General features: G+C 43.0%; 1 protein-coding gene across 1 annotated transcript in view; it reads right to left on the minus strand.

The window, feature by feature from the left end:
- LOC125032668 (filaggrin-2-like) overlaps positions 1–13,457 on the minus strand; it is a 13,915-nt gene extending 458 nt beyond the window's left edge. The window contains exons 1-4 of the mRNA XM_047623954.1: positions 13,344–13,457; positions 10,807–10,878; positions 2,742–2,883; positions 1–2,631 (exon numbers count right to left, since the gene is read on the minus strand). The exon at positions 1–2,631 is cut by the window's left edge and continues 7 nt beyond it. Coding sequence (XP_047479910.1) covers positions 1–2,631; positions 2,742–2,883; positions 10,807–10,878; positions 13,344–13,457 — 2,959 coding nt within the window. The remainder of the gene's footprint in view (positions 2,632–2,741; positions 2,884–10,806; positions 10,879–13,343) is intronic.
- Positions 13,458–14,520: the final 1,063 nt, after the last annotated feature.

Below are 14,520 nucleotides of genomic sequence, written 5' to 3' on the forward strand. Positions count from 1 at the left end.
GGTAAGTCTCGGTGCGGCCATCAGTAAACAAGGCAGGATAACAGATGTGGAAGATCCTGCAGGAGTTATCTTGGTCAGCATAGTATCCATAGGGTCGGTCTCTGCAAGTGAAGGTGCCAGCGATGTTCCCCAGAAGGAGAGTGGCCCCTGAGGGTAAGTTCAGTGGCTCGAATACGCCCTTGATCTCTTCGATGTTCTGTGGCGATGGAACCGGTGCCGGTTGGAATGGAGAACTGTCGAAGGTCTGCGCGATGGACAGAGATCCACGGCCGCCGCCTCGTTGGAATTTGCCGGCTGCATTTTGGCGTCTGTCAAAGGAGCTCCGGAACAAGGCGGTGCCGGCGCCCTTCTGCGCGGCGGCCAGTGCTCCAGCGGAGGCGACGCCCGTGGCCCCGGAACCTGCCGTCACGCTTCCTCGCGGGCCCTCGGAGACTCCGCGCGACGACCCCCCCACAACTTGGCCAGGGCTAATGAATCTTTGTAAACCACTTGCTCCACCAGCTGAGCCTCGAGGACTCTGAGGTAATCCACTTGATCCCTGTGGTGAACCACTGAATCCCTTGGTTGAACCCGCTAATCCTTGAGATAAACCTCTTGATCCCTGTGATGAACCTCTAGATCCTTGAGGTGCACCCCTAGAACCCTGTGTAGAACCACCAAATTTTTGTGCTGAATCACCAGAGCCTGCGGTGGAAACACGAAAACTTTGTGAACCGCCGAACCCTTGAGATGAACCAGCTGACTCTTGCACTGCTCCACTGAACCCTTGTGATGAACCAGCTGACCCTTGTACTGGACCACCGAACCCTTGCGATGAACCACTTAATCCTTGAGCTGAGTCCCTAGAGTCTTGGGTAGAACCACTAAATCTCTGTGAACCACTAACCCCTAGGGGTGAACCAGCTGACCCTTGTACTGGACCACCGAACCCTTGCGATGAACCACTTGATCCTTGAGCTGAGCCTCTAGAGCCTTGGGTAGAACCACTAAATCTTTGTGAACCACTAACCCCTAGGGATGAAACAGCTGACCCTTGTACTGGACCACCGAACCCTTGCGATGAACCCCTTGCACCTTGAGATGCACCACTAGAACCCTGTGCAGAACCACTGATTTTTTGTACAGAACCACTGGAGCCTTCGGCAGAACCACTAAATGTTTGTGAACCACTCAACCCTTGTGGTGAGCCAGTTGACCCTTGTACTACACCAGTGAACCCTTGAGCAGAGTTGCTAGAGCCTTGGGTAGAACCACTAACTCTTTGTGAACTACTGAACCCTTGTGATGAACCACTAAACCCTTGTGATGAACCGCTGAACCCTTGTGGTGAACCAGCTGACCCTTGTACTGAATCAGTGAACCCTTGTGATGAACCACTTGATCCTAGAGCTGAGCCACTGAAACCCTTATTTGAACCACCAAAGCTCTGCAAGGGAGCTCTTGATCCTTGTAGTGAACCCTGGGTAGAACCGCTTAACGGTGATGGGCCATCTGAACCTTGGCTAGAACTACTCAGCTGCGGTGAACCACTTGAGCCTTGGGTAGATCCACTTAACTGTGGTGAACTTCTTGTGCCTTGTGGTGAACCGCTTGAGACCTGAGGTGAACCACCAAATCCTTGTGAGGAAAAACTAGCTCCCTGTGTGGAACCACCGAACTGCGATGAACCACTAGAGGTTTGAGTGGCGCCACTTAATCTTTGTGATGAACCGCTTGGCTCTTGAATGGAAGTCCCTGATGTTTGAACTGAACCACTAAATCTTTGTGATGGACCGCCAGACCCTTGCGGCAAATCACCGAATCCTTGTGGTGAACCGCTTGTACCCTGTGGTGTCCCAGTTGAGCCGCTTGTGGAACCGCTGAATTCTTGGGATGGACTGAAGCCCTGTGATGAAGCATCAAATCCTAGTGGAGTGGATCCAGATGTTCCCTGGAGGGCACCACCGGGCTGTGATGACCCTCCCGAACCCGGCTGAGAACCACCAAGGACTTGTCGTGATCCTTGATTCAAAGACCCTTTGGAAAGATCACCAAGTTGGAGGTTGCTGGATATCTGTCGAGAGCCACTTAAGTTTTCTAATGAACCACTTGAACCTTGCACTTGCCTACTCCCACTCAGTTGGGCACTGTCGAGTCCCTGCAGTAAACCATCTACTCCTTGTACTGAATCGCCTGTCCCTTGGAAGTTTCCTTCCCCTTGAGACGAACCACCAGATACAAATTGGAAATTGGCTGAAGTCTGGGAACCGAGAGATCCACCTAGACCAGTTCCACCTTGCCTAGAAGCACCGAGTCCCTGAGCTCCACCTGAGCCCTGCTGGAAGCTACTGAAGGACTGCGATGAAGACACAAAGGATTGTGACGAAGACCCTGTGGACTGTGGCGAAGAAACGCCTGAAATAAGCTGTGAACCGCCGATGCCAAGGAAGCCGCTTGAACCCTGCTGAGAACCTACTGAACTTCCATCAAAGGCCCCCAGTCCAAACTGAATACCACTTATGTCTGGTTCAACATTTACCTGGATCTCACCCGGCCGAATCTGTAACACAGGTCGCGGTTCATTATTCTGCAGAACCAACTGAGCCGGTTTCACCAGGAATGTCTCTCCAGTGACAGTGGCCACAAGCAGACCTGTGAAAGATAAAAAAAAAAATATATATATATATATATTTAGTGCGGGCATTATTTGTTTTGTAAAGTCATCAGCATCTGTGCAAATGGAGCCGGAGTGGAGAGACTACAATCCATCTGGGATGTGGCGTTCTCAGAAAGAACCTCATAGTGTTTGCAGTTGAATGCATTCTCCTGCATTGTCCCCAGCTTAATGCTCGTGATATATAACTTGCAGTGAGCGATGGGTCTGCCATTGGGAAGAGAACAATCCTGGAATTGATGATGAGTCAGAGAGGGGGAATATGGAATATGTTTATGATAACATTATTTGTAGCAATATCATCATGATGGGACAGTAATATCATCAGTATTACCATTAATGATACGAATGACAATAACGAACATGCTACTATATAACTGTTATCAGACACTACACACATGGTATGGTAAATGCGCTCAATGGAAATTATTGTGCTTTAAATACAAACGGATTTTTTCTTAATGCGAATGAAAGGATTGAGATAGTTGTATGTCTGTATGTATATATGTACACACACGCACACACACACACACACACACACACACACACACACACACACACACACACACACACACACATATATATGTATATATATCTTCATACATATATGTATGTAAAGTATGTATATGTATATATATAGATGCATCTTTATATCTATCTATATATCTATCTAGATATGTAAATGTATGCGTATCTATCCACACACACACAAATGTGTACACACACACACACACCTATATGTATATATACATATGTATACATGCATATATACATAAATGTATATATATATATATATATATATATATATATATATATATATATATATATATGAATGCGTAAATACACACACACACACACACACACACACACACACACACACACACACACACACACTCACACACACACACAGACACACACAAACACACACACAAACACACACACACACACACACACACATATATGTATATATATATATATATATATATATATATATATATATATATATATATATATGAAAAGGAGAAAACACACTACCGTGTTGATACTATGGTATAAAAACCCACACTGTAAAACTAGATTTAATTGAAAAAGAGAGACTACAGTTTCGGAATCCACCTGGATTCCATCTTCAGGTCTGAGGAGGCAAGGAAGAGGAGGGGGTATAAGACAGAGAGAGGAAAGGCAACGCGGAGACACGGGGCAGGTGAGGACAGACGAACGGAAACGAAGGGAGGTCAGATCAGGTCGGGCAGGTCAGGTCGGGAGGGTCGGGCGGACTGTGTGAAGGGTGGCCAGCATACGGGAGAAGGCGAAGGATGTGGGAAGCGAGGAGACTGTCAGCAGGAGAAAAGCCGCTGTTCAGGTTGAAATTGGGAAGCAGCTTAATTAGGGAAGATTCCACCAATCTGCGGGCGTGGACGTCAGCGGAAGGAAAGATAATTCGCGCCGCTGACCAGTCCATCAGATGGCCTGTATCCCACTGATGGCAGAAGAGAGCGTTGTTGTTGTGCCCCCTGGAAACAGCGTACTTATGTTGAGACAGGCGCTTAGTGAGACTGGCACCCGTCTCGCCAAAGTACTGTTTGTCACAGGAGGTACAAGGAATAGCATAGGTGCCCACCTTCGAGGAAGAGGGTGGGCTGGTGTGGACCAGGTTTCGGCGGAGAGTGTTCACCTGGCGAAAGATCAGCCTGCAGTTGAGAGTGTGAAGAGGGCGGCGGAGAGAGTAAATCTCCTCAGTGTAGGGCAGGCTGAGGACGGGCAGCCGAGGAGTCTCTGTAGGGGGGGAGTCGTGGTAGAAGGTACGCCGTGCCCTGGATAACGCGGCGTCGAGAACATGACGAGGATAGCCCAGTTTGGAGAAAGAACGACGCAGGAAGTCGATCTCTCCATCCAGGTATTGGGGGTCACAGATACGGAGGGCGCGGAGGAACAGCGAAGTGGCAACACCTCTCTTTACATGGAGGGGATGGTAAGAGAAGAAGTGTATGTACATACCACTGTGCATGGGCTTCCTGTATATGGAGAAAGAAAAAGGGTCAGCAGAGCGATGTACCAAGGTGTCCAAGAAGGGGAGCTTGCTGTCAGCCTCCCATTCCACCTTGAAACGGATGGAAGGGGAGAGGGAGTTCAGCTGGGTCAGGAAGTCCGAGAACTGGGCAGGGTCATGAGGCCAGAGAGCGAAGACGTCGTCGACATACCTCAGCCATACCGTCGGACGAAGGGAGAGGGAAGGGAGAAGGTCGGACTCGAAGAATTCCATAAACAGGTTAGCCAAGACCGGAGAGAGGGGAGAGCCCATGGCCACGCCAAAGGTCTGGGAGTAGAAGCTACCCTCAAAGGAGAAGGAATTCGACTCCACACACAGACGAATCAGCTGGAGGAAGACGTCGGTGGGCAGAGGGAGACGAGGATCCTCAGAGGGGAGCTTCCTCTCAAGGAAAGCAAGGACGTCATCCAGCGGGACCTTGGTGAACAAGGAGTCTACATCCAAGCTCATCATGGTCGCCAAGGAGTTGTTGCTCGTGGGCGGTCAAGGACAGGGAAGATAGGTTGGTGACAGCGTCGGTGAGGGAGAAGCGGGACCAGGGACTGCGGGCGGTGAGACTGGAGAGTTTGCGGGAGAGAGAGCGGCCATGGTTGGTGCTTCCTTCCTCTATTTATAATGTTCTGAAACATTCACAGGAAGGATCTCCCTTTCCGGCCTTTGCTCGTTCCCTCCTCGTGGAACGTATCCACGCTGGTAGGAGGGATGTCGAACATGCCTTCTACCGTTCACGGGTACGTTCGGACATCCTGAAGGAGCGGCTCCCCAGCCAAGTTTTCCAGCTCTTTGCCGATATTGCCCACGATTCTTCCCGGTCCCTCTCCACCAACCATGGCCGCTCTCTCTCCTTCAAAGCTTGCGCAAGGAGGAGGTCACCATTTTGCCCTCTGACAAGGGCAACTCGGTGGTGGTCCTCGACCGTGCCTCCTACCTGCAGAAGGCCCGTGACCTGTTGGACGACGCCTCCACCTATGCCCCCCTGACCAGTGACCCCCGGGAACGTATTGCTGCTACTTTCCACCGTCGCCTGAGAGCGATAGCAGCTCGTTTCCCGGAGGCGAACCTCTACCAGAGGTTCAGGGTCATCAATCCTCGCCTCCCTCACTTCTATGGGCTTCCTAAAACCCATAAGCCAGCCGTGCCTCTGCGCCCCATCATCTCTTCCCGGGGATCTGTGACGCACCCTCTGGCAGCTTGGCTGGCGAAGTCCCTCACTCCCCTTCTCGGCACCTTCTCTCCTGCTCACCTCCGCCACTCTCAGGACTTCATCTCCCGTGTCCGTGGAGTCCCGCCGGCGACCATGATGAGCTTGGATGTAGACTCCTTGTTCACCAAGGTCACGCTGGATGACGTCCTTGCTTTCCTTGAGAGGAAGCTCCCCTCTGAGGATCCTCGTCTCCCTCTGCCCACCGACGTCTTCCTCCAGCTGATTCGTCTGTGTGTGGAGTCGAATTCCTTTGGCGTGGCCATGGGCTCTCCCCTCTCTCCGGTCTTGGCTAACCTGTTTATGGAATTCTTCGAGTCCGAACTTCTCCCTTCCCTCTCCCTTCGTCCGACGGTATGGCTGAGGTATGTCGACGACGTCTTCGCTCTCTGGCCTCATGACCCTGCCCAGTTCTCGGACTTCCTGACCCAGCTGAACTCTCTCTCCCCTTCCATCCGTTTCAAGGTGGAATGGGAGGCTGACAGCAAGCTCCCCTTCTTGGACACCTTGGTACATCGCTCTGCTGACCATTTTTCTTTCTCCATATACAGGAAGCCCATGCACAGTGGTATGTACATACACTTCTTCTCTTACCATCCCCTCCATGTAAAGAGAGGTGTTGCCACTTCGCTGTTCCTCCGCGCTCTCCGTATCTGTGACCCCCAATACCTGGATGGAGAGATCGATTTCCTGCGTCGTTCTTTCTCCAAACTGGGCTATCCTCGTCATGTTCTCGACGCCGCGTTATCCAGGGCACGGCGTACCTTCTACCACGACTCCCCCCCTACAGAGACTCCTCGGCTGCCCGTCCTCAGCCTGCCCTACACTGAGGAGATTTACTCTCTCCGCCGCCCTCTTCACACTCTCAACTGCAGGCTGATCTTTCGCCAGGTGAACACTCACCGCCGAAACCTGGTCCACACCAGCCCACCCTCTTCCTCGAAGGTGGGCACCTATGCTATTCCTTGTACCTCCTGTGACAAACAGTACTTTGGCGAGACGGGCGCCAGTCTCACTAAGCGCCTGTCTCAACATAAGTACGCTGTTTCCAGGGGGCACAACAACAACGCTCTCTTCTGCCATCAGTAGGATACAGGCCATCTGATGGACTGGTCAGCGGCGCGAATTATCTTTCCTTCCGCTGACGTCCACGCCCGCAGATTGGTGGAATCTTCCCTAATTAAGCTGCTTCCCAATTTCAACCTGAACAGCGGCTTTTCTCATGCTGACAGTCTCCTCGCTTCCCACATCCTTCGCCTTCTCCCGTATGCTGGCCACCCTTCACACAGTCCGTCCGACCCTCCCGACCTGACCTGCCCGACCTGATCTGACCTCCCTTCGTTTCCGTTCGTCTGTCCTCACCTGCCCCGTGTCTCCGCGTTGCCTTTCCTCTCTCTGTCTTATACCCCCTCCTCTTCCTTGCCTCCTCAGACCTGAAGATGGAATCCAGGTGGATTCCGAAACTGTAGTCTCTCTTTTTCAATTAAATCTAGTTTTACAGTGTGGGTTTTTATACCATATATATATATATATATATATATGTATTCACACACACACACACACACACACACACACACATACATACATACATACATACATAGATACATACATACATACATACATATATACATATATATTTATATAAATATACATATACAAACGCACATATACATACACACACATAGTGTGTATTTTATACACACACACACACACACACACACACATATATATATACACATATTTACTCACATATATACACATATATACACACATATACACATATAACACACATACCCACACACTTTGTATTATATATATATATATATATATATATATATATATATGTATAAAAGGTATGAATGAGAATTAATATCTTCACAATACAAGAGATGTATTTGATATTCATTCTCATTCATACCTTTTATACATTTGTCAACATGAACGCGGTTCATATATATATATATATATATATATATATATATGTATATATATTCATATATATGTGAATATATATTCACATATATGTATTTGTGTATATATATATATATATATATATATATATATATATATGTGTATGTATAAACACACACACACATACACACACACACATATATATATATAGACAGATAGATAAAGAGATAGATAGACATATATATATATATATATATATATATACATATGTATACATATATGTATATATATGTTACTCATATATATGTATATATATTACACATGTATATGTATATATATGTATATATATGTATATATATATATATATATATATATATATATATATATATATATATATATATGTATATTTATGCAGACACACACACACACATATCTTTATACATATACACATACATACACACATATATATACACAAAGAGAGAGAAAGAGGGAGAGAAAGAGAGAAGGAATATACTTAAACGAAATAAAACATCATGTTTATGTGTATGACACCCGATCCGTCCCCAGGGATGTTACAAATAACATGACAGCTACAACTTTCATTGCAAATGATATGCTTAAAAAGATATTACCAAGTGCAAAATTAAACGCATTCATAATTTATGCCTTGTTGAAGCATCACTTTAACTGAAGAACGAGTCATATAAACTCTTTTTGTCCTTTGATCATTGTAAAATTACTATTATGCATTGTTCTCCTTACAGAGTTTTCGGGAGAAAATTAAAAGACATGAAAGGGCGAAGAAAACCAATGAAAAGAAATAATGTGGAGGAAAAATAACTTTGAACTGATGAGTGATTACAAAAGCAAAATCGTAACATAAACCATAATAAAACATATCTGTCCATTATAAAGAAAAATAAATTCTACAAAATGCAGGAAATGCGCAGGTATTCTAAAAACTTTGTATTATCATATTTACTTACACAATAACAGTCCCTCCATTGTGCTTGTTGTAGACAGCGCAAAGGTTTGTGGCTGCCCGACATTCCTTCGCTCCTCCTTTTATACCGTGGAGATATTGTTGCCAGTTCGGTCTAATTTGATTTCATTTTTTTCATAACAGGGATTAGAATTTTTTTTTTTCTCTCTCTCTCTCTCTCTCCTCTCTCTCTCTCTCTCTCTCTCTCTCTCTCTCTCTCTCTCTCTCTTTCCCTTATTAGATATAATTTATATGCACCTGGTCTTTTTATCATCCTTAACCTTATGGTAAAGGATCTATGACTGTTCCTTTTTTACCTATTCGTATCAATTTCTTTAGTTATAATATGAGGAATCTAATCCTGAAGAACATCTGCGCATTAGCTTTAATTATCTCTATGAAAATATAATGAAAATGCTTTGGATAATCATCTCATAATTCAAATTGCTATTCATGCCATTCCTTGTCCTAAAAAGAAAAAAATAATAATTTGCAAAATCTTTATCGTTCTCTCATCGCTGTCGATTTTAAAGCTCTAGGGTTGCAATCAGTCCGAATGAGAAGCACTGCGCTATTTACTTTGGCATCTGTAATGTTGCCTGAGAGTAATTATAGATCGTTTTGCATGATGTTTACAAATCGGTTTGCATGATCCCCTGTTCATGGCAAATTGAAGTCTTTAGGGCAAATTAAGTCCTGGTCTGTTTCTGTTTTCTCTTCTCTTCTTTTACTGATCTTTTTCTCTCTTCCCCTATCACTTTCTTTCTCTTCATTTCTTCACATTCCTTTCTCCTTTTCTTAACTTTTTTCTGTTTCATCTTCCTCTTATTCTTATTCTTCTTCTCTCTCTCTCTCTCTCTCTCTCTCTCTCTCTCTCTCTCTCTCTCTCTCTCTCTCTCTCTCTCTCTCTCTCTCTCTTTCTCTCTCTCTCTCTTTCTTTTATTATCTCTTCCTCTCTCATACTCTTGTCTCTCTGTCTCTCTGTTTGTCTATCAGCCTGATAATGATAATTATAAAGATGATAATAATGATAATGATGATAAAAATGATAATGATGATGATGATGACGATAATGATGATAACAATAACAACAACAACAATACTACTACTACTACTACTACTAATACTAATGATAATATGATAATAACAAATGCAACTATAAAACAAAATAAACAAAAATAATAAAAATGCTGATGATAATGATAACAACAATAACAATATTAATATCATTAATAACACTAACTATAATGATAATATCAATAATGTAATAATAATAATAATTGTGATAATGATAATGATAATAACTATAATTATAATAATAATAATATCAATAATAACAACAGTGATAATGGTAATAATAATGATAATAACAATAATAATAATGGTAATAATAATATACTAACTGTAATGATATTATCATCAGTAATAGTAATAGTAATAAAAATAATAATAATAATAATGATGATAGCAATATTAATGAAATAATAATAACATTAGTTATATTAAAAATGGTGATAATAATGATGATAATGATGATAATAATAATAATAATGATAATAATAATGATTATGATGATAATAATGATAATGATGATAATAATGATAATGATGATAATGATAATATTAATAATGATAATAATGATAATAATGATAATGACAATAGTATAATGATAATGGCAATATTAATAATGATCATAATGATAATAATGATGATGATAATAATGATAATGATGATAATGACAACATTAATAATGATACTAACAACAGTAATAATAATAACTATAACAATAATAACGGTGGTAATAAATACGACGACGATGATAATTTCAATGATAACAATATCAATGATACTACCTATATCAAAAACAGCAACACTACTACTGCTCTTCCAACTGCTCCTACAACTATTACTAACACCACCACCAATCACAATGACAACAACAATCATAACATAAACAACGGTAAACAAAGAACACGCAATAAACGTTTTGTGATCGTCCAACCTCAAACGTGCTTTAAACCCGGTCCCTCCGAGAGTCTCAAATCACGTCGCTGAGGACCGCCAGTCAAGGACGGAGCCAGCTGGTGAAGACGCGGACTTGTAGGTCTTGGATAAACTTATTTTTATGGCCTTAGGAAGGGAGACATTGGGAGTGGGATGCGGCGGCGTGATTCCTTTCGGTTGTTGTTGTTTTTTATTTTATTGTTGTTATTGGTATGGTTAATGTTATTGTTGTCATTGTTATTATTACTGTTGTTAGATAGAGAGAGATAGAAAGACAGATGGATAGAGACAGAGATTTATAGACATATATATATATATATATATATGCATATAGATAGATATATAAACAGATGGATAGATAGATAGATAGATAGATAGATTGATAGATGGATAGATAGATAGATAGATTGATAGATGGATAGATATAGAGATAGACAGATAGATAGATAGATAGAGAGAGAGTAAGGAGAGGTAGAAAGCAAGGGAATTGATTTGTACTCTAATTGCTCTGGAAAATGTTCACTAAATCCTCGCCGTTTCATTTCTTCCGGGAGCAATCTTATCCCGTCGCCCTCGCAGTTACAGGGAAAAGGGGAACATTTAACATATGCAGATCGGATATGGTTAACTAGATTTGAGATTGATTTTTAAACCGTTCCCTTTTATAGCAACAAGTTTTAGCCATTTTGCTCCAAATGAACTATGGTCAAAATGGCTTGCTTGTATTGTTCTAAAAGTATTATTAAGGTATCACTAAGCTTGTGCATCGGGGAAGGCAACACACAGCTTCGAGGTGGAAATGCAAGAGACAAGAGCGTATTTGATAAGGGAGATACGTTGCCGATTTCGCCAATTTAATCGAAGGGAAATACTTTGTCAGTTGCATATATCTGAATGACTTGTATTCGCTCTAACTTCATTTCTAGTAAGCTTCCTGTGACTCCAGAGGATTGAGTGTGTATCTAGACATATTCGTTTTCTTCGCTATTGTTCCTGATAAAATGTATTTTTGATAAACAGATATTTACTTCCGATATATAATACTCCAAAGAGTGACGCAATCTAAATTTCAGACATTTAGCTTTCCAATCGATTTGCAAATTCTCTCTTGCCATGCCATGGCAACGACAGACCCAAGTAATTAAAGATGTACACGAAATTACACACAGAATTAGGTCATAAATGGGCCTTATGAAATGCTGCTATTTACGAGGTTAAAAACATGTGAGATCTGATGGGGAATCGCAGATTAGAATATGAAAGGGAGGCGGACATAACATTTTCTGCGCCCGTTCTGGGGTTCTCTCTAAAGGTTTCGGAACTGACACAGAAACCACTTTAAATCTTTATTCTCTCGTCTGTTGTGCATTACAATATCTTTTTTTTTTTTTTTTTTTTTTTTTTTTATCTAAGAGGTGAGTCCTTGAACAGAAAAAAACAGGGACAGATAATACCCGAATTTTAGAGAATGTGAGGAAACTCGCTAGCTACTTACGGTGTCTTGAGATGCGTATGCATAATTTTTTTCTCCTTTTTTTCTCTTCCTGTTCGTAAACAAAGAAGTTTTGAGGATTTTTTTTTTTTTTAAATCGTGAACTAGAACCTGAAGCTTGCTTACAACGACATTGCATCTCATAAACACCTTATTTCACGACCTGTTACATAATAAACCTTTTAGGAGATTCTCTTGTGGTTTCAGAACGCAAGCCCCGTGAAATTAATGTACGCAGCGGGCTTTTCTCTGTGTGTTTAACTTGAAAATATTTTGAGAAACGTTTTATTTTCTTCCTTTATGTATGCAAATATTTAAGACATTGTGTATATATTTTTTCGGGTATGATTTCACGCACTCTCTCTCTATTTCTGTCTGTATGTCCGTCTATCTGTCTGTCTCTCTCTATCCCTCCCCCATTCTTTCTCTTTCTCTCGTTTTCTGTTCTGAAATATCTTAAAATTCAGGCGCAAACATAGACACACACCTGTATAATTACATACATATATGCATGCACGCATGCATACATACATACATACATACATACATACATACATACATACATACATACATACATACATACATACATACATACATACATACATACATACATATATGCACACACACACATACATATCTATCTATCAATACACACACACACACACACACACACACACACACACACACACACACACACACACACACACACACACACACACACACACTCTCCCCCTCTCTCCTTATCAGATATAGGATAAGACGTTATTCTGTTTCCCTTTCCGTTTTCACATCAACACATGTGAGATCTTTACTTGTATTCCTTATTGGTAATTCCCTTATAACTAAATTATCATCGTTATTATTACTGTCGTTATCCCGTCAGTATCGCAGTGTTGGTATCGCCATTGACGTTATCACAATTTTCATGAGCATAATGATACTATGGGTAATAATGATAGATAATATATGCAGATAACTGTTTTATACATTAGTGTAAATAAGGTTTCTTTTAAATTCTTATATTCTGAAAAAGTTTTGATCCAATCCCACTTTGCGGGTGGGTGCTCCCTGTTCAGGGTGATGTGAAGCGATGGTGTGTTGGTTCTTGATAAAGCAGCTGCCACCGCTGGCTAGCCTGGCTTGGAAAAGGTAGTAGCTGTGCATAAGCTCACAGCCTCCTCCTCATCAAGACTTCTACAGTGCCTCCTCGTGGCCACTCATGGAAACTGGGATCCATAGGGAGGGCGACTGCCAGAGCGCAGGATGGGAGAAGCCGAGTCCTGGCAGCCACCAAGCCAGGGTGAGGCCTTTGGGGCAAAGCCTATGGGATCCCCACAGATGGATGTTAGGCCCCAAAGCCTGAGGCAACGTCGGCGGGGATGGCAGAGATGGCGTCCACCCTGAGTAATTACTCGAGGCTCGGCCTCAGACGGGCTGTCCTGGTAGGAGCTTTAAACATCCGGTCTTTGTGGCAGCATATCCCACCAAGAATATCCATTGCAACAAATGGAATAAAACTTAATTATTATTATTATTATTACCCCTAATATCGAGGGAACTAAAGCGGTTGAGAGTTGAGGTGGCTGTCCTCTCTGAGGTGAGGGGGCCTGGCAGCAACACGGTCAGTGTGGGTGGTTACACCTACTACCGGTTGGGCTGGAGTGATGGTCACCATCTCCAGAGGGTAGATATAGCCATCTCCAGCCGTCTCCAACCCTTGGTAGTGGAAGATGGGTGAGCATATAATATTAGTGAAACTGAAGCATACAACATGTCTCCAATTGCTGTGAGGCCTTCATATTGTTCTGGGTGATTTCAATGTGGTATCTGGTTGTGATCAAGCTGGCTATGAGAGCCGGTTTTCAGTAGTGAGAATAGCCTCCTATATCAGAACTATGCTAGGTCCCAGAGATTGAGGATTTCTCCCTCCTGGTATCTGTGCTCCAACCTGTATACAGTATAGTGATATGGGTACTGTTGTCAAGGAAATTGACCAAATCCTTGTTAGCACTTGCTGGAGGATCCTCCTGAACTGCAGGGTTTACCAGAGTCCAGAGTTCTGTGGTACCGACCATATACTGGTAGAGGTTACCCTTCAGTTCCATTTCAAAACCCCCTGTTCTTCCAGTGTCTGCCCTCAGGTGTTTCATGCGGACAGACTGTGTGAAACACTTGATGCACTGACAAATGCCCAAGATCAAGGCAAAACTTCATCTTGCAGGAGATG

Source organism: Penaeus chinensis, chromosome 1 (assembly GCF_019202785.1).
Source record: "Penaeus chinensis breed Huanghai No. 1 chromosome 1, ASM1920278v2, whole genome shotgun sequence".
In the NCBI taxonomy this organism is placed as follows: Eukaryota; Metazoa; Arthropoda; class Malacostraca; order Decapoda; family Penaeidae; genus Penaeus; species Penaeus chinensis.